Source organism: Urtica dioica, chromosome 3 (assembly GCF_054948205.1).
Source record: "Urtica dioica subsp. dioica isolate 48M chromosome 3, U.dioica_male_clone48M_v1_H2, whole genome shotgun sequence".
NCBI classification, from domain to species: domain Eukaryota; kingdom Viridiplantae; phylum Streptophyta; class Magnoliopsida; order Rosales; family Urticaceae; genus Urtica; species Urtica dioica.
Genome location: NC_142758.1, coordinates 25,861,921 through 25,882,012, shown reverse-complemented (window position 1 = coordinate 25,882,012; position 20,092 = coordinate 25,861,921). Strand labels below are relative to the sequence as shown.

Sequence of the window (20,092 nt, the reverse complement as noted above, 5' to 3'; positions counted from 1 at the left end):
TTCCTGGTACTCCTTATGAACGATGGACTGGCCGTAAAGTGAATCTTGGCCGCATCCGAATTTGGGGTTGCCCTGCACACGTGCTGAGGCAAAAGACTAGCAACTTGGCTAGTAGGTCAGAATTGTGCCTGTTTGTGGGATATCCAAAGGAAACCAAAAGTTTTACTTTCTATAGTCCCGAGGACGATAAGACTTTCGTTAGCACGAATGCTCGTTTCCTTGAGGAGGACTTTATGAAGGATGCAAATCCTAGAAGCAAAATTGTGCTTGAAGAAAAGTTGGGTGAGGAAGCTTCTACCTCATCTATAAGAACTGTTCTTACCCCAACTGAAACACAACCTAACTCATCAGAATCTCGTCAAGTAGTACTTAGACGTAGTGGGAGGGCTACTCAAAAGCCTGACAGGTACATGTCTTATGGAGACTCTCTTGTAGTCGTCTCCGACATGGAAGACCCTGTTTCCTATAGCCAAGCGATGGCTTGTTCTGAATCAAACCTTTGGCTTGACGCCATAAAAGTTGAAATGCACTCGATGTATGTCAACAAAGTCTGGAAACTTGTAGACCTTCCTGAAGGGATTAAACCCGTAGGGTGTAAGTGGATATACAAGAAGAAAAGGGGTCCTGATGGGAACGTCGAGACGTTCAAAGCACGATTTGTGGCGAAGGGTTATACCCAACAAGAAGGGATTGACTATGAAGAAACCTTCTCGCCAGTCGCGATGCTTAAATCCATCCGCATACTCCTATCTATAGCTGCAGCTCTCGACTATGAGATCTGGCAAATGGATGTCAAGACAGCCTTTCTGAATGGAAATCTTGACGAGCGCATTTACATGGCTCAACCAGATGGTTTCGTGGAAGAAGGTCAAGAGACCAAGGTTTGTGAGTTACTTAAGTCCATTTATGGACTAAAGCAAGCATCTAGGTCATGGAATATTAGATTCGATGAAACTGTGAAAAGCTTCGGCTTTGAACAGTTAATAGATGAGCCTTGTGTTTACAAGTTAATACACAAAGGCAAAGTTGTGTTTCTGGTACTATATGTCGATGATATACTACTCAGTGGTAATGACGTGGGTAAGTTATCTGAGGTTAAGGTCTGGCTGGCAAAGCAATTCGATATGAAGGATCTAGGAGAAGCCGCGTACATTCTGGGGATCCAAATCTTTCGAGATAGGAAAAACCGGACCCTGTCGCTCTCTCAAGCATCTTATATTGATAAGGTGATAGATTGCTTCTCGATGCAAGACTCCAAGAAGGGTCAAACACCCTTTAGGCATGGAGTTTCACTCTCTAAGGACCAGTCTCCCAAGACTGCACAAGAGATTGAAGACATGAGGAAAATTCCTTACGCCTCTACCGTAGGAAGCCTCATGTATGCTATGCTTTGCACTAGACCTGATATATGTTTCGCCGTTGGCGTAGTTAGCCGTTTCCAATCGAACCCTGGACCCGAGCACTGGATTGATGTTAAGCATGTTCTTAAGTATCTTCGAAGAACTAGGAACTTGATGCTTACATACTCAGGTACTGACCTGACTATGACGGGATATACCGACTCCGATTTTCAAGCGGATAAGGATTCCAGGAAATCCACTTCGGGATATGTGTTCATCCTTAATGGTAGAGCTATTGTGTGGAGAAGTATTAAGCAATCTTGCATTGCTGACTCCACAATGGAAGCAGAATATGTGGCTGCTTGTGAAGCATCCAAAGAGGCTGTATGGCTTAGAAAATTCCTTAAGTATTTGGAAGTTGTTCCAAACGTCAACAAGCCCATGACCCTTTATTGTGATAATAGTGGGGCTGTGGCTAACTCAAACGAACCTAGAAGCCATAAGAGCTCTAAGCATATTGAGAGGAAATACCATTTGATTCGAGAGATCATGCAGCGCGGAGACGTGGAAGTGAAGAAGATGTCAACGGTGGACAACCTCGCAGATCCATTCACCAAGGCCCTAGCGAACAAGGTCTTCGACCAACATAGTGAGGGATTAGGCATGAAAGACTACACACATCTTATTTGAGTCAAGTGGGAGTTTGTTGTCAATATTGCCCACAAGAAGAGTTGTAATCTTTATTTTGTACATTTGATGTAATAAAGTCTCATGAAGACTCTTGCTTGTAATTGCCTATACATTCATTAATAAAGTTGAAACGTTCATTCATTCTCTCTTTGTTTGAAGCTTTATGATAAAACCTTAGTCTTTTAGTCCATAAACAAACTAAACAACTTACGAAGAGACAAATGTAGATTTGCATGAACAAACTCTTCGTAGTTTGCTTAAAACGATATATTCGCAATCTAAAGGTCAAAGGACTATTGACCTCAGTATGATTGTTAGAAGAATCTATGATGTCTGGTTATGAGGCATTGAGAGTTGGAGACTCTATGGTTCTTCTAGGTATCTTCCGAAGGTACTGAATTGACCAGTGCACTTCTAGAGACAAGATAAGAACAAACCATTTAACCTCTTATGTCTCGAAGTCACTATGTATGAATTGTATCATGCTTACCTTAATCCTGAAATGAGACATGTCATTTCACACCTTAGTATTCTCATTTGAGAAAGTCAGAGTTCGGACTCACTATGTGATTCCGACCAGTGCCTATTGGTGAAGTACTAAGTTGTGAGTATGTCATGAGTAACTTTGTGAAGTTCTCATAGATATGGAATTCATGTACAAGATTGCTGAAATGCAATGTATGTCACCTCATGCTTTGTTCCTTGGAGTGTGAATAAATGAACTGGCCAGTGTCCAAATTGATTCCTGACTCTTTTGGATGAAACAATGTGACTTGTTAGCTCCTCGTCAATACATTGTTTCTAACTTATTCACAAGCGACAAAGGAGTTGAGGAAATAACAGCTAGAAGGGTAAAATGGTAATTTAGTAAATCCCGACTAGCTGATGACATTCATGAAGGGTAAACATAGATAATATTCAGTGGATCCGCTCATCATAATTAGGTCGAATTCTTGAGTAGAAAATAAATTCATTTGAACCGAGAGATTTTCAGCGTCAACTATTTAGTGGAGTCAGTTGGCATTAAGCTAAACTTGGAAAAAGTTTGTGAACTTTTGAGTCCAAGTGTTTAGCTCAAGCTTTGTTCATTTGGGTCCATGAGGTCACTGTCATGAATCACATCGATAGGAATAGTTAAACTGGAAGCTAAGTCAAAACGAGAACGAAAATTGTCAAAAGGGTATTTTTGTCTTTTGAGACATAGGATGAAATGAATGTCAATAAATATTTTTGACAAGGTCATTTGATGACATGCATCACTCGGCCAATACTAGTCTTATTGGGCCTTGTGGATTAATTTCATTTCATAAGAATTTTATTGAAAATTCTTAATGGGCCTTTCTCATGTTGTCATGAACAAATGAAGAAGCTTCTAGAAGCTCATTCTAGAGAGACTTGGGCGCCTACCCTATAGAGAAATAGGAGAGATTATTTTGTGCATAAATGTATCAAGATACTTGCCAAAAGAAAAAGAGGAAACAAATTTGCATATGCATGCATAAGGGAATCGGCCATGTTGAGAGAAAAGGCAAGCCATGAACAAAATTGGAAACAAATCAAGGCTTCTAGAAGCCCTTGTTGGCCGAGTGTCTCAATAGGGAAAAGAGGAAATTGGCTCATGAATATATGATATTCTATAGAAGAGGAAACTACCTTATTGAAGGTGAGACCTCTCCTATAAATAGGAGCCTCATTTCCTCACATTTCATTCATCCAAGTTTAAGAGATTTGAGAGACTCTCTCTCTAGAACTTGTGGCCGAAACTCCTCTCTCTCTCTCTAGTTTATTTTCGATTATTCTTGTTTTGGCACCTAGGTCCTCACTCGACCTAGTGTTTAGCTCTACGACTTCAAGACTTGTTCTTAAGTCGTAGTGTTTAAAAGTACCCACTCACTGATTCCTTTTATTTCGAGTGATTTAGTGATAGAAACTATCGTGGTTGCTCGAGGTGCCGAGGAAAGAAAGAGAGACGTGCTGCGAGGGGAGACGAGCGTTGCAAACTTTCCAAAAGCTTCTTCAAAGTTCAAGCTTCAAGAAAGGTTAGTAAACTTCTAGCTCATATTAGTTTTTAATTACATGTACTTGCTCTTTGTCTAGGTTAGTAAAAACTGTTTTTACTTGCAAAGAAATTTTTTTAAAATTCTGCCGCTTCCCGAAGCGTTTAATCTTTTTCTTAAACCCTAGATCAATTCCAACAACAAGCTCACTCCCCATTAAAAAAAAGGGTAAAAAAGTCGGCTGCCCAGGGGGAATTTCAAACTCAAAGGAATTTTCCAATTACCCAAAGGCTGCCAGGTGTGAACAGAAAGGAAGGGGCGCTCTCCTATTTATAGGAGAGGAAGGAGCAAACCCTGCTACCTCGGCCGGGTGCCCCTGCTGCCCCGGCCGAGCGCCCCTGCTGCCTCGGCCGGGTGTCCTTGCCGCCTCGGCCGGGTGCCCCTGGTGCCCCGGCCGAGCACCCCTGCTGCCCTGGCTGAGCGATCCCAACGCCTCGGCCGGGCACGCCTGCCGCCAAGCACGCCGCGCCCATCCAGGCGACACGCCCCGCGCGCCCCGCGCGCCCCGAGCGCCCCGCGCCCTCCTGGGCATTGTGCCCCGCGCGCCCCGCTCCCGGCCACCCGATGGGCCTCAAGGGGCCGGCCCAAGGCCTCCCTCCAATACTATAAATACTCTCCCCCTAGGGGGAGGGAAAGACATCCCAATTCTCACACAACACTCCTCACTCAAGAATTCTCTCCTCTCCCGCACTCTTGTGATACTTCCAAGAGCGCGCGCTCCTCCTCCCTCGGCTCAGAAATACAAGGACCCCCCCTCCACGAGAGGGAGCGCGCTCCTTTTCTGCGACCCGAGCTTCCGCAGTACACACTGCTCTCCAGTTTCTTGGACATTGAGCTAGAACTCCAAGCTACGAGGCAAGCGACCCCTCTAAAGTCTTCACTAGAAGCTACGAGCCATGTCCTACTCTAAAGCCTTGGGTTCTCAAGCCTCCGAGCCCAAGATAGCCCTCAATACACAAATTGAACTACGTTCTGACCTGATCCCAACTAAAGGGTACATAGGCAGCCAACCTTTGGCACGGTCACACCCCCCGAAACACACCTCAGGGTCTGGGGGGTGCAGCTCGGTCTACGAGCTCCCATTTTTTGGCCCGGGCGCGGTCACTTGGTCTGGCCTTGGATCGAACCGCCCGAGGTATCTAATCGTTGTTCATTTTCGTACGACAACACACTTGATGAAATTTGTGGTACCATTGAAGCTTGCTTTAGTCCATAAATGGATTTCGTCAATTTGCAAACCATCTTCTTTGGGTCTCCAAATACAATGTTTTCAGGTTGCACCATATAGATTGTTTCTTCAATGTCTCCATTGAGAAACGCCGTCTTGACATCCATTTGATGGAGTTCCATATCAAAATGTGCAACAAGTGCCGTGATTGTCCGAAAAGAGTCCTTTGATGAAACTGGAGAAAAGGTCTCTTTAAAGTCAATTCCTTCCTTTTGAGTATACCCTTTTGCTACAAGACGAGTCTTATACCTATCCACATTACCCTTCGAATCCCTTTTGGTTTTAAAAATCCATTTGCAACCAATAGGTTTCTTTCCTTCAGGCAATGGGACAAGTTCACAAACTTTATTGTCTTGCATTGATCATCGCTTCAATCCACTGTACAGAGTTTGTATCATTCATGGCATTTTGGAAGTTGACAGGGTCATCTTCCATCACACTTCAACCATCCTCATTTCCGAGAAGAAAAACTATGTAATCATCTGGTATAGCATTTCTCTTTTCTCTAGTGGATCGCCGCAAAGGCACTTGATCTTGAGGTTGTTGAGTTTGTACCTTAAGTGGTTGAATGACAATGTCTTGTTGCTCTTGATTGATGACAGGAACAGAATCATGAACATTATCAGAAGTAACTGGAATAGGAATCAAACTTTCTTCAAAAGAAATTGTTGGGTCCGAATCCTCCTGAGAGACAAAGTCTTTTCTTTATTTCTCCCACCAAACTCAATATCCTCAAAGACCGTTGCAGTTCCCATCTCAAATATTGCCTTAACTTTAGGATCATAAAACTTATACCAAAATCACTCAGGGTACCCAATAAAGTAGCTGCTAACTGTTTTGGGGTCCAATTTCTTTTCATTCGGCCTATAAGGCTTTGCTTCAGCAGGACAACCCCAAATATGCAAATGCTTTAAACTAGGCTTTCGTCCGGTCCAAAGCTCATAAGGTGTTTTGACAGCGGCTTTAGATGGTACCCTATTTAAAATGTAGGATGCGGTCTTAAATGCCTATCCCCATAGTGATTCTGGTAAAGGTTGAATGACTAATCATACTCCTTACCATATCCTTAAGAGTCCGGTTTTGTCTTTCAACAACACCATTCATTCTGGGCGACCCTTGAATAGTCACTAATCATACTCCTTACCATATCCTTAAGAGTCCGGTTTTGTCTTTCAACAACACCATTCATTATGGGCGACCCAGGGATAGTGTACTGTGGGACGATACCACACTCATCTAGGTATCTGGCAAAAGGTCCCATGCGTTGTTCACCTGAGCCGTCATATCTACCATAGTATTCACCACCACGGTCAGATTTGACTTTCTTTATCCTTTTGTTGAGTTGGTTTTCAACTTCGGCTTTAAATTATTTGAACACGTTCAATACTTGAGACTTTTCATGAATAAGAAAAATGTATGCATATCTTGAATAGTCGTCTATGAATGATACAAAATATTGTTGACCATTCCAAGTAGGAGTAGGAAATTGTGCACAAATGTCCGTATGTATCAACTCTAAGACATCTGTTTCCCTTAATGCACCTATTTTCTTCTTTATAGTCTGTTTCCCTTAATGCACCTATTTTCTTGATATGCAACACATACATCAAAGTCCGAAAAATCAATTTGTTCTGAAATTCCTTCGAAAACAAGCCTTTCAATTCTAGTTCTAGAAATGTGACCTAATCGCTTGTTCCATAAAGAACTGGAATTCTCATTGCTTAATTTGCGCTTAGTACCACGTGATTCCACATTCAAGGTTTCATTATAAGAAGCAATAGTTTCAAGCATATAAATATTGTCGTCAATAAGAAGTGAACCGGTCCCAACAACTTTATAATTAATAGATAAACTGAACACACCGTGGAATGCCCTTATAGAGTTAGCGAGGTCATTCATGACGGAACCCACTACATCGAGCACACGGACGGAACTCCGATCCGCCACCCATGGAATGTGGAACACTTGAGGCAGTACTACCAGTAGCTAGCAACCTCCCCGTTTTAATCGTTTGAATTTCCCATTTTCAATAAGGCCTACGAGCCAATGTTTTAAAGTTTCAACTTTTTTTAGCAAGCATAATAAAGTTCAAAATTTCGTTTCCAAGATCCATTTATATACAAGCTTCCCGAGGAAAGAAGAGAGATGTGCTGCGAGGGGAGACGAACATTTTCAACCTTCCGAAGGCTCATCAACGTTCAAGCTTCTAAAAAGGTTAGTAAATTTTTAATGCTCATAATAGTTTTTATTTACATGCACTTGCTCTTTGTCTAGGTTAGTAAAATTGTTTTACTCGTTTGAAAGAAAATTTTTAAATTTAGCCGCTTGCTCGAAGCGTTAAACTTTTTCTTAACCATAGATCAATTCCAACAAAGCTATGTTGCACGTCCAAAGAGGGAGAGAAAGAGAGGCAATATTTGCTCATGAATATGTGATATTCTATGGAAAAGAGGAAACTACCTTTTGAAGGTAATCGTTCTCCTATAAATAGAACCCTCATTCTCATTTTTTCTCATCCCACAATTTTAGAGATTGAGAGCTTCTCTCTCTAGATAGTGGCCGCCCCTCTCTCTCTCTCTAACTCTTTTCAGTTTGGTTTTGGCACCTAGGTCCACATTTGACCTAGCGTTTTGTTTTACCTCTTCGCCTCTAAGACTTGTTCTTGAGTCGTCGTGTTTAAAAGTGCCCACACACTAATTCCTTCTTACCTTGAGTGATTTATGTGATAGAAAATTTCGTGGTTACTCAAGTTCCAGAAGAACGAAGAAACACGAGCTGCGTGGGGAGACGAGCAATTCAACCTCCACAAGCATCTCAACGATCAAGCTACATAAAGGTTAGTAAACGTGTAATTGCTCGTATATAGTTTTAATTTAAAAATAACATGCGATTGCTCTTTGTCTAGGTTAGTAAAAATCTTGTTTACTTGTTGAAAGAACATTTTTATTTTCCGCCGCTTGCTAGAAGCGTTAAATTTTTCTTAACCCTACATCAATTCCAACATGCACGTCCAAGAGGAAGAATAGGAAGAAAATATTTGCTCATGAATATGTGATATTCAATGGAAAAGAGGAAACTACCTTTTGGAGGCAATCCTCCTCCTACAAATACCCTACCTCATTCACAACTCACAACACACAATTTTTAGATATTGAGAGCCTCTCTCTCTAGAATCAAAGCCGCCCACCCTCTCTCTCTCTCTATCTATTCTTGTCTCCTTTGCTTTGGCACCTAAGTCCTCATTAGACCTAGCATTTGTTTTAGCTATTTGGCTCAAAGACTTGTTCTTGAGTCATCATGTTTAAAAGTGCCCACACACTAAATCCAACCATTCTCTTAAGAATCTAGTGGTAGAAACTTTTGTGGTTGCTCACAGGTTCAAGAAGACTAGTGGGAGACGCGAGCTACATGGGGAGACGAACGTTTCAACCTTCCTAAAGCTTCTCAACGTTAAAGCTCCATTCGAGGTTTGTACCGAGTAAAAACTAAAAGTAGTTTTAAAATTTTAAATTATATGTTCATGCACTTTGTCTAGGTAGTAAAATCGTTTTACGTGTTTTTAAAGAAATTTTTATATTCCGCCGCTTGCTAGAAGCGATAAACTTTTCTTAAATCCTAGATCTATTCCAACAACTCGAGCATATCTCTCGGGGCCTTCCCCACAATTTACTTTAAGAAGTCACTTGTCTTGGCCCGTTTGGTGATGGCAGTGTTGGCGTCTTTGTCATCGAATGCCTTGACCTTGTGCGATTCCTCTGTGAACCTGGAGAGGTATTCGTGCAGCGTTTCATCGTGCTCTTGCCTTATCGTCCACAGGTGGGACTTGGGTTTCTTTTGTGCCACGAGCATGGCAAACCTGGCTAGCAAGACCTCTCTAAGCGCCTAGAAGGATGCGATGTTGCCTGGCCTAAGGCTGCTGAACCATTCAAAACCTGAACCCGCGAGGGTCAAGCTGAAGGCATGGCAGAGAGTGACGTCGGGTTGCCCCTGCATCAGCATCCATGTTTTGTAGTATTGTATGTAGAAATTAGGGTCAGATCGCCCGTCGTACGGGGGAATCATCGGTAACTTGAAGTTTTCTCCAGACGATCGTTCGAGGACTTGGGCGGTGAAGGGTGAGTAGGATGCCTCCACCCTATTATATGGCCCATGGCCGCCTGCCCCCGTTTCTCGCATCTCTATGATTTGGTTCTGAAGACTTTAAATCATTGTTATCATATCCAAGTCATTAGCGGGCTCGACGACCGGGCCGTGGGAGTGATAACGCGCCTATCGTTGGAAGCCTGGTCGACAATGTTGGGCAGGTTGTGTCCCAATGTGACCCCACCAGTGGTTCAACGCCGAATGTTGAGCCTCTCCCTTAGGTCTTCCCCCTGGGGTTCCCTTCGGGAAACAAGGCGATCCCTTATGTCTCCGTTTGCCATCCCCACGACTCTCGGCACGGGCATGTCATCAGAACGGCGTCCTTGACGGACGTCGCGGTTATCGGCGCCATCTTCTCCCCGAGGGGACATGCACAGTGAATCTGGAGCGCCCCTCTCGAGACCTCGAGACCGCGCGCCTGTTGTAGTCGCTCGAGCCTTGGCGCCTAGAACCGGACGCTTGAGGGTATTTCCTTGAGTGAGGGCGCATTTCCTCGTGGCCGCGCATGGTCGGCGACCAGGTGTATGATTGGCTTGTCTTGGACGCATCGACTCCGTCGTCTCCGACATAGTCATGGTCTCAAGAATCGTCGCCTTCGCCGTGGTGGCCTAGGAAGCGCGAGATGAGAGCCCTATCTACCCGGGCCTCGCTTGCAACTTGACTAGGCGTTGGTTCATCTCTGCCACGAGGCTATCGCCGTCATCGTGGGGAGGAGGAGAGTCGTGGTTTTGCTCGTCGCCTTGGGACTGTCCTCCCAATTCCCTATGAGGGAGTCGGTGAAATGCGTATCTTGAGTAAGCGGCTCGGGCGTCGTGGTCGCTTGGATGACCCACGGCGCAGGCGGCGGGTGCCTTGCTCATCTCTCGAGAGCAAGGTCGTTGATGTTGAAGAAGGTTGTAGTAGAGGGAACGAGTTGCCAAGGTCGGGAAGTCTACTCCTTCTAGCGCCAAAATGTTGTCGCAATTTTTCGAACAACTATTTAGGAACCATGAACGGTTCGATCCAAAGCCTGACCAAGTGATCACATTCGGGCTCGAGCGTTCTAGACTTGGTATCCCAAGTCCTCCTTAGCTGCCGATGATGATTGTGCTCGTCGTCGTACTTGAAAGTGGGGGCATAAACGAGGAACTACAAAGGGGAAACAGAGGGGTTGCCTCTCTTTACCTCTCTGACGCTCAACATTATTATGAGTGAGGTGGATATAAGGTGTTTAGGGTGTTTAGAGGCCGAGAGTGAATGAAACAAGCGACTTCGGGAGTTCGACAACATTTTAGAGCTCAAAATCAGATTACCTGAGAGATAGAGTCAAGCCCTTCTTTATAGGAGGCGAAGGGTGTCTCGGCCTGCCATTAAGGGGACCTCTCGACCATTGGCCGGCCGAGGTGAGCCATTTTCCGGGCGAGACGTGTCACTGGCCGGCCGAGTTGATGACCCATTGGCCGAGTCAAATAGGCCAATGGCCGGCCGGGCTGAGTCACTGGCCGAGCGAAACAGGCCGATGGACGAGCAAAGTGGGCCACTGACCAACCAAAGATATGTCCACGGCCAAGCGAGATGGTCCGATGGCCGAGCAAAGTGGGCCGATGGCCGAGTGAGACAGGCCGGTGGCCGAGCGAGATGATGTTGGAATAGATCTAGGGTTTAAGAAAGATTTATCGCTTCTAGTAAGTGGCGGAATATAAAAATTTCTTTAAAAACTCATAAAATATTTTTACAACCTAAACAAAGTGGATGAGATCCACTTATTTTATAAATAAAATGATACACTAAATACAATACATAGTTCATGATTGTTGAGGAGTCGAATCCGACATCAATAAACACCAGGCAGAGTAGTTGTCCCGGTCAAGCCTCACGGAGATTGCCATGCTCAACAACAGAGAGAATGGTGGTGCAGTTCGATTAAGACTTGCTTTTTGAAGTGTTTGACGAGGAGGAGAAATCATTTGTGTGTTCGAACGATGAACGCTCTGATACCAAGTGATATTTGAACAAGAGAAAATATCCAATCGCACAATCACCGAATCAGTGAGAGAGAGATTTGGGAATCAAAATTCTATTATTGATTCTTGTTAATTCGTTCCAATTGATTGGCTTTAACATTAAATACTCTGCATAATAACTCATAACTGATTGAGCCTAGCGGCTTGATGAATTAGCAATCTTATGTTGAGACTCTTGTGCTTATGTGGCAGTATGCTCAACAAAGACCCGAGGACTTCTATGCGGAGGTGATGTTTTTTAGTCGCAGAAGGGTTTTGTGCTTTTTTCTTTTTTCTTTTTTTGAGGATCTGCGACTCAAATGATATTTATGTTCTAATTTTCCTCTCTTCTTCTCCCTCTGAATCAAACTTTTTCTTGCCAGTAATGGTTACCTCGTATGAGTATCTACAATACCTATCCGCCGGTTACAGCTTACTCCGATGACCACAGATTTCATTTTAGGGTTTGGATTTGGGTTTTGGGGTTTCTTCGTCATTTTCGGTAGAGAAGAATGCAAATAAATTAGAAATCATGAAAAAACCGGAAATTGTGGTGGAGACAGAGAAATCGTCGAAGCGTGGTGGAGACGAAGAGAAGGCACGAAGAAGAAGAAGAAGAAGAAGAAGAAGAAGAAGAAGAAGAAGAAGAAGAAGAAATGAGTATCGTCTAGAAAAATAACCGAGAAGAGAGAGTGAGAGTGAAAACGAAGTTTTTTTTACACGGTATTAATAAAATAAATGAGAAACAATATATTAAGGATACAAATGTAATTGTCCAATTTTTAGTCATACTTTTGGGTTAATTTTGACATTATATTTTGGTCCACATTTATGTAAGAAATCTTAGTTCTGGTGTAATCTCTTTCTTTTATTGTTCTGCAAAATGAAACTCCATTTCTTGTTTGTCATGTTTAAGGTTGACCATTAAGGATTATAAGCAGACTACCGGCCTCTTGCATTTGCAAATAATATGTAATGGGCATTAGAATTCCACACAAAAGTACAACAATAAGAAAAACCTATAACATATATATATATATATATATATATATATATATATATATATATGTATATATATATATATATTTATCTTCACCATCACTTTTTCACGGTAAATGTTCAATAACTAAATCAAAGCATCATGAAATCACACATTAAATTCCAAAAACCATTGAAGAAGAAGAACAAGGCTTTACCAATATACATATACTTTAACTTAAGAAAAAAAAAAACATGAATTATATAAGATTTGACGATCTACAACATATGCAAAGTTTTCGTCAAGGAGGGAGATTTTGTAGGACATTGCCATCGAGGCGAGTGTGAGTTAAAACCTCCCTCGCCCGAGCGCTCCTGTATTGAAGTCGCTGGTGCAGTGTCTCCGACATCTGGTTGAAGAACTCTGTGTCCCATCTATGAATCAACAACGGATCTTCAGCGTAACATATGTATATCGACGTCACTGCACTTTCCACCAACACCATTGCCAACCCTACCTGAAAACATTTTTCGCAAAATACCATATTTGTTTTGAAACCGAGACTAATATAGGTATCAGCAATCAAGTATATAAGAAAGAATCATGATTGACGATCGCTAAAAGTGTGAGTGTGTGTGCGATTGTATGATTGTAGAAGAATAGTAATCACCAAGACCATTCCCATGAGCATGGCTGTACAGCCGACCATGATTACTCTGTCGTTGGATCTACTCCAAGTCCAGACTCCGGCGCAGGTTCCGGTGATAAGTCCGCCCAGTAGAGTGCCCATCAGCAGAATGGCACCGGAACAATCATAGGCAATGAGAGCTTCCACGCCCGTTGACTGGAACAACTCCCACGCATCCCTTGCTGAATGGTTAAAGCTCTTCCCAGAAACGGCTATCTGAAGGGGGTTATTAAAATTGATTCGTAAACCAGAGACAGTTTGGGAAAGAAAACAAGAAAAGGAAAACCCATTTCCCTAAGTGAAAGCTCAATTAAGTTAAATAGAATGGCAATAAACGCCTACAAGAAAATGTTGTAGCACGTTATAGAACAAATTCTCGACCAAGCTGATAGAATGAGCTGCAGTTATTCACTCTTAAAAGAGCACACAAAAATCATTCTATATCAATAAGACAAAAAAATAATCCAATTTCTTTATTGCAGGAGCTTTAGTATATGCATCCTAGATTAGATGTAAAATGTACAATATCTTATCTGTGAATTTTACACATTGCCCAAGTTAGTTTTGGAATACAGCTTACCCCAAATTTCTAGGATCCTAGTTACAACCTTTGTGGTATCTTTAAACGCAAATATTCATTTCACAAATCAATCTCTTTACACTGTCAGCAGTGTTTTCAGTGATTTATTTACAGAGTTAATGACTGTCCTCATTATGGGTTTTCAATAACAATCACTGTTTAAAGTTTAAACACTTAATTGTTGGCTTCAAAGTCCACTGCATTCAGTCATGGTTGCACGCTGTATAAAAGATAAATTTAGTGCCAATACAATTAATGAATTACAAACAGTGACGATGTCGATAATTACCTGTACATACGCATACTTGTTGAAAAAGCGAACGAGTGTCTCCACGAGATGAAAAAGGAAATCAACGCAGCAGAGCAGACACTCATTGTTTCCAATCTTTGACCGGATTCCCCTAATCTGAAACACACTTCTGAGTTTCATCAATGAACTCCTAAGCACCTAAAAACAACCAACGAGGCAACTACTCAGCTCACCTCCCATCGCAGAGTCCGGATCGCAGCAGTGAAAAGCGATCCGTAGCAAATGCTGCCAAAAGAAGTTGTGACGGCGTACCGTAGTGACTTGACCAACGACCTCGGAGGCATCGACGTCGCTTCTCGGCCGCCATGGATAAGCACAAGGAACACCATCCCAGAAACTATGACATGTACGGTGTTGCACAGAACTGCACCTGTCCAAAACAAGCTCACGGAAAGAACCTGAGATCACAAAAGAGATATTAGCTCAAACACATTTGACTGAAACTCTCGGCTAGAGTATCAAGAGACGGATCGAAGAACTAAAATTGCCACCTCACCACTAGAAGCCACCATCGTCCATCGTGATCTATACTCGAAGCCACCACACCGGCAGCTCCGAAGGACCACAACGACAGCCACAGAAGCATGACAGCCATGAAGGCATAAGAAACCCGCATTACTTCCGGAAGACTCCATATCATCTTCACGGCTTTTTGAAGAACCAACATCGAAAATGGAAGCCTGTTTGTTGACGTGTAATAAAAAAGTTTGATCAAAATGTAACCAAAGTATAGCCAAACTATGTATATACTATATACTAAGTGTCTAGCTCAAACCTCTCGATGACCGATATGACATAGAAGAACTGCACCCCGGCACCAATCGCAAAAGCGACGCCCCAGAAAAACTGCTCACCCCAAAAGCACAGAACGCTGATGACAGAGAGATACGTGGTCAATATGTGGACCGAGACCTTCATCATGTAATTGGCTTGAGAGCCAAGTAAGAAGATCCAAAGCAAGCCGAGGACTGTCCCTACTCCGCCGGCCAGAGCATAATACGGCCAATATGTTTCGGTCAACTCCTTCCGATTCTCGAGGACCATGTTCGTGTACCTGTCTATGTTCAGCCTATCGGATTTCTTAAACCTGTTTAGGCCGAGAACCGAGAGGACAAACCCCAAGCCAACAAGGTGTATGACGAAAATCCCCAGCCAGAAAACATCACGCCACCGACGGGACACGTCTAGACACACCGTTTGACTTCCGGTGCCGCCGCTCCTCTGAGACCGAGACGCGCTCCATCCACCATTCTATATAATAAACATGAGATGATTAAATTAAACGCATCAAGACGCAAAAAAAAATTTGTTTTCTTATCGATTAAGGTATATTTAGGACCTGGAAGATCTGATGAAGAAAAAATGAGAATCGATTGTATTTTTTTTCCTTATGTGTTGTTTGGAGTGATAGGAAAATTTTGAGAAAAAAAAGAGTTGTTTGGAGGGATTTTATATAATGAACATGAGATGATTAATCAAAGGCATAGTGAGGCAAAAAGAAAACTGTTTGCTTATTAGCTAAGGTAGGTTCGGAACCTAGAATATCTGATGGAAAAAACTAGAAAAATCGATTGTATTTTCCTTGTTCGTTATTTGGAGTGAGTAAAATTCTAGGAGAAAATTGCAGATGTGGAAAATGATATTCTTAGTAGATTAGCACATTTTGGAATTCGAATACTAAAAATTTCGTTGTCTTTTCCGCAAACTTTCTCGGACGTCTAAACCAATTTCCCTCACATTTTTCTTCAATTCTTTATTTTCTATCGTAAAAATCCAAGTTCCAAACACAGCTCAAACCAACAAAACAAAAAAAAAAAAAAAAAAAAAAAAAAAAAAAAAGAGCAGATTTTGAAATCACAGAGACTCGAACTTTGCTTCAGACTCGAAATTGCAACTGATCCAAAATCAAATATAGTACAGCACACAAGATAAAAAACTGAGAGGGAAGAAAAAAAAAAGTAGAATAAAAACCCGATCAGCGGAGGAAAAAAAGAAGAAGAACGAAGAATAAAAACCCGATCGGCAGTGGCGACGGAACCAGAATCAGCGGAGGAGGTGGAGGCGCTGATGGAATCGTTCATGGCGACGAGGAGCGAAATGCGAACATGGCGAGGGGTTTTTCAACGGAGGCGAAAGAGAACAAGGTCAACGGAGGGAAATAAATCAGTCAGTGTTGCTGGTCAATAAATAATAAATAAACGTAGAGTTGAATAGATAAATTCAACGAAAGCGAAACCCCAATAGAGAGAGTGGCTTAGGTTTAGATGCTAATTGCTCCTTCTTTTCCATTCGTTGCTTCTGTTCCACACTGTTCTCCTTTATAAATGTCGGTATGTGTTATGGGTCTCTATCATATGACCTCTGTTCCCCCATGGTGCTCCAGGTACTTACTGCCTTACTGTCTGTTTGCTTAAAAAACTCTTGTAAAAAGTAAAACACAATAAACAGTTGCCACGTCCATTCCACGTAATTTTTTCCTTTATTTGCTCGAAGACGTAGCTCCTTTTCCACGCTCATTTTCTCCGAATGGTTACAGACTTGAGTGAGATACCAGATTTTTGTAGTTTTTTTTTGTGTTTTTTTTTTGTTTTTTTTTTTTTTTTATCGAAGATTTTTGTAGTTGATTTACCACTGTTATTTTATAAAACGTAATGTTATTCAGTGGATTTTATTTATTTAATTTTTATTTTTTACCGAGACTACGAAGTTGGCGATAAATAATTATTTAGATTGGTATGTAAATTTTTTTAGTAAATTTCAATTTTTTTTTAGAAAAGATCTGACACAATTGATAATTATTTTAAATAGTAATATTGTGATTTATTTTATTAACTTCTAACAAACTTAAGTAAATGATTTTCTAAATAGAAAAATTATATGAAGTAGTCAACTTGAAATGTTAGAATTGCAAAATAGCCAAAATTTAAAGAATCTTAAAAAAAATAGCCAATTATATATTGTTCTCGGTCGTTTTCGGATCGCGCGCCACGCGGTCACCCAAAAAAAAAAATTCAAAGAAAACGTGGCTAACGGTGGGACATTTTGAGATGAAGTTTCCTTAAACACCCAACCTACAGGACTTAAATTTCATCGCAAAGAACTTCCCGAGCGACGAACTTGGGGGGCTAATGTTGTCGGTCGTTTTCGGAAAACCCGGAACGCCAAGAAGGCACGCCGCTCAAGGGGCCGATGGTTAGGACGGAGGTCCTGAAGAGTGGCAAGCGTGCATTCACGAGTCATCGGCAAGCCCTCGCGCCGAGACTCTCGATCCTTCGAGTCGAGCTTCGCTCCTCGAGTCGAGTCGTTCTCTTCAAGTCAAGCTTCGCTCCTTGAGTCGAGTCGAGTCTTGTTCCTCGGACGGAACCGCAGGATATTTTTCTCGAGTCGAGCCTCGGGTCGGCCTCCTCAAGTTGAGCATCGCTCCTCGAGTCGAGCCTCTAGTCGCGCTCCTCGAATCAAACCCCGCTCGTCGAATAGATATTTTCGTATTGCACGCGCAATATTCGAAGCCCAAACGGTCCAACGAGCCCCATAGAACAAAGGCCGCGAAGGTCCGCGAAAAAGCAGCCAGGCGCGTGCCGCGCCCAGTGCGCCGCGCGCCGCGCCTGGCTAGGGTCACGCCGCACGCAGAGCGGGGCATCTCGCGTGCCGCGCGCACGCGTGCCGCGCGCACGCGTGCCATGCGCCGCGTGCTGCGCGCGGCGCGTTGTGCGTCGCGCGAAGGCTGCGCGCCTCCTCTTGACCGTGTGCACGCCCCTCGTCCCACATGGGCGACAAAGGACCCTCCTAGGGCCCTCAAACACCTATAAATACCCCCTCTCACTGAGGCGGAAGCAATCCAATAAATTCCTATCGATACGCTCGAATTCTCGCTCTCCTCTGCTTCTCTAGATGCCACTTCTGGCCTGAAGCACCTCTCCAAGTCTCTCTCGTTCTCAGAGGTTCCGAAGCGCTCTCGGGGACTCCCGGACATCGCTCCCTTTGATCGAACGCCCCCTACTGCCCAGGCACGCTCCTAAGGATCTCCACTGAGAATCCCTTACGCGTCTAACACGCTAGACGCGCCCGCGATCTACGAAGTTCTGAGACGTCGCCGAGGACTCCTCTGCGATCCATCTCATTCGTCGAGCACGCCTCTCCTCCAGGCTCCGCGCCTCATTCTGCGTCTCACACGCCTTGAACTACGTTCTGAACTGATCCCACACACGGGTACGTAGGCAGCCTATACACAAAAGCACGGTCACTCCTCATCCTCACCCCTTCTCTCCGCTAAGAGGTGGGTTGATCGGAGGAAGCCTAGCTCGAGACTTTCGAGTTCACACTTTTGGCCCGGGTTCGATCACTTGGTCCGGCCTTGGATCGAACCGCCAGAGGTATATAATCGTTGTTCATTTTGATGCGACAATATTTTGGCGCTAGAAGTAGGGGACTTCCCGACCTGTTCAGCCCGAAATCCCTTCTATCGATCTTCTTCTTTCCTCTTGAAAACTCGACTTTCTCGGACTTGAGAAAAGATGAGTAGTCAGCCACCTGTACGTTCTGAGGGCATTAACAACCCCGATAACGTCACTGGGACCAAAAAATATTTCTTGCGCTCTCACGCGCATGGTGACGAAGAGGCACTCCACGAAGAGAGTTCGACCCGCTCACCATCTCCATCTCCAGATAGCAGGGACGACCGCATCATGGAGTTGGAGGAGAATATCCGCCAACTGAAGTCAAAGAACGCGAGGTACCACAGCTGACTGGCTGCAAAGCGTCCTACCCATAATACGGTGACCCCCAACGGGGATCCGGAGAACCTCAACGAGGAAACTCGCGACCGCGACCCTGATTACAAGGGTACCGGCGATTCGGAGGATATCGAGAATTCTCCCACGAAGGACGGGGGACTCTCCGCCGTGTTTGAAGCCGGTCCTTCGAACCCCTTACCTAGGACAGGTGACGCACCTACGGCTTCCCAAGAGGGGAACTCCCGACGTTCAGCCCTTGACCGACTTGGTCAAAGGGATAATGTTGCGAAAATTCAAGGCACGCGGAGAGCACGCCGTCGTAGACGAAGCCTGCGCCTCCGTACTACAAACCCTAACCTCAGGGACCATCTCACTGCCCAACGCATCGGACGTGGCAATGATCTGAGGGAGCGACTAAGCTCCAAACCCATAATCCCGCCGGCAATCCCAACTAACGGGAACCGCCGCACGGGTCAAGGGTCCAATGAAAGGCGACAGGTGACTCCTCCCAAACAGGGGGTTACTCCGACAACCGGTCTCGATGTGGTCACTATGATCCACAATCTTCGAAATGAGGTACGCGATCTCCGGGAATACGGAATAGGCGGAAGCGCCTATGGAGTCGTTGAGGAGAATTCCTCGCCTTTCACGGCTCAGATATTGGCTGAGGTTTGTACGGAGAATTTCAAACTCCCGAACCTCGAAACCTGGATGACGATGCAGGGTGTCTCTCCTGGCGCCATGTGCCAAGCTTTTAGTCATACCCCACCGGACCCCGTTTCGAGTGGTTCAAGAACTTAAGGCCGGGAAGCATCCACTCGTTCAAAGACCTAAAGGACATGTTCCTAGCACGGTTCGCCACATCTATGGTCCAAAAGAAGACCAAGATGTACCTATGGTTAATCAGGCAGTAGGGCAAAGCTCTCGGTCGTTTTTGGAATACCCGGAACGCCGAGAAGACACGCCGCTCAAAGGGCTGATGGACAGGCCGGAGTTCCTGAAGAGTGGCAAGCCTTCCGTCACGAGCTGACTGGCAAATTGTTGTCGCGGTTTTTCGGACAACTATTTAGAAGCCCCAAACGGTTCGACCCAAGGCCGGACCAAGTGGTCGCGTTCGGGCTTGAGCGTGTCGGACTTGGTATCCCAAGTCGTCCCTCAGCTGTCAGTAATGTTTACCTCGTCCAAGCACCTGAAAAGCAAGCAGAGAGGTGTGAACTACAAAGGGGAAACATAGGGGTTACCTCTGTTTACCTCTCCGACGCTCAACATTAGTAGGATTGAGGTGGATATAGAGGGTTTAAGTGTTTAGAGGCCGAGACTTGAGAGAAACGAGCGAGGTACGAGTTCGGCATCGTTTCAGTA

At 44.1% G+C, this 20,092-nt stretch overlaps 1 protein-coding gene across 1 annotated transcript; it reads right to left on the bottom strand.

Annotated features, from left to right (window-relative positions):
- Window positions 1-12,538: 12,538 nt before the first annotated feature.
- On the bottom strand, window positions 12,539-16,322 carry LOC149402522 (Plasma-membrane choline transporter family protein). Its single transcript, XM_089609962.1, has 7 exons — window positions 16,013-16,322; window positions 14,773-15,248; window positions 14,494-14,677; window positions 14,171-14,395; window positions 13,977-14,093; window positions 13,090-13,323; window positions 12,539-12,936 (listed from the first exon to the last, which is right to left on the bottom strand). Exons 1-7 carry the CDS (start codon window positions 16,076-16,078, stop codon window positions 12,721-12,723), a joined length of 1,518 nt encoding a protein of 505 aa, XP_089466088.1. The 5' UTR covers window positions 16,079-16,322; the 3' UTR covers window positions 12,539-12,720.
- Window positions 16,323-20,092: the final 3,770 nt, after the last annotated feature.

Coding starts and splice junctions, on each gene's coding strand:
- LOC149402522 (XM_089609962.1), bottom strand. CDS start 16,078: ATGAACGATTCCATCAGCGCCTCCACCTCCTCCGCTGATTCTGGTTCC. Junction 15,249..16,012: donor CCGTCGCCACTGCCGATCGG/GTTTTTATTCTT, acceptor TTTATTATATAG/AATGGTGGATGGAGCGCGTC. Junction 14,396..14,493: donor GACGATGGTGGCTTCTAGTG/GTGAGGTGGCAA, acceptor TTGTGATCTCAG/GTTCTTTCCGTGAGCTTGTT.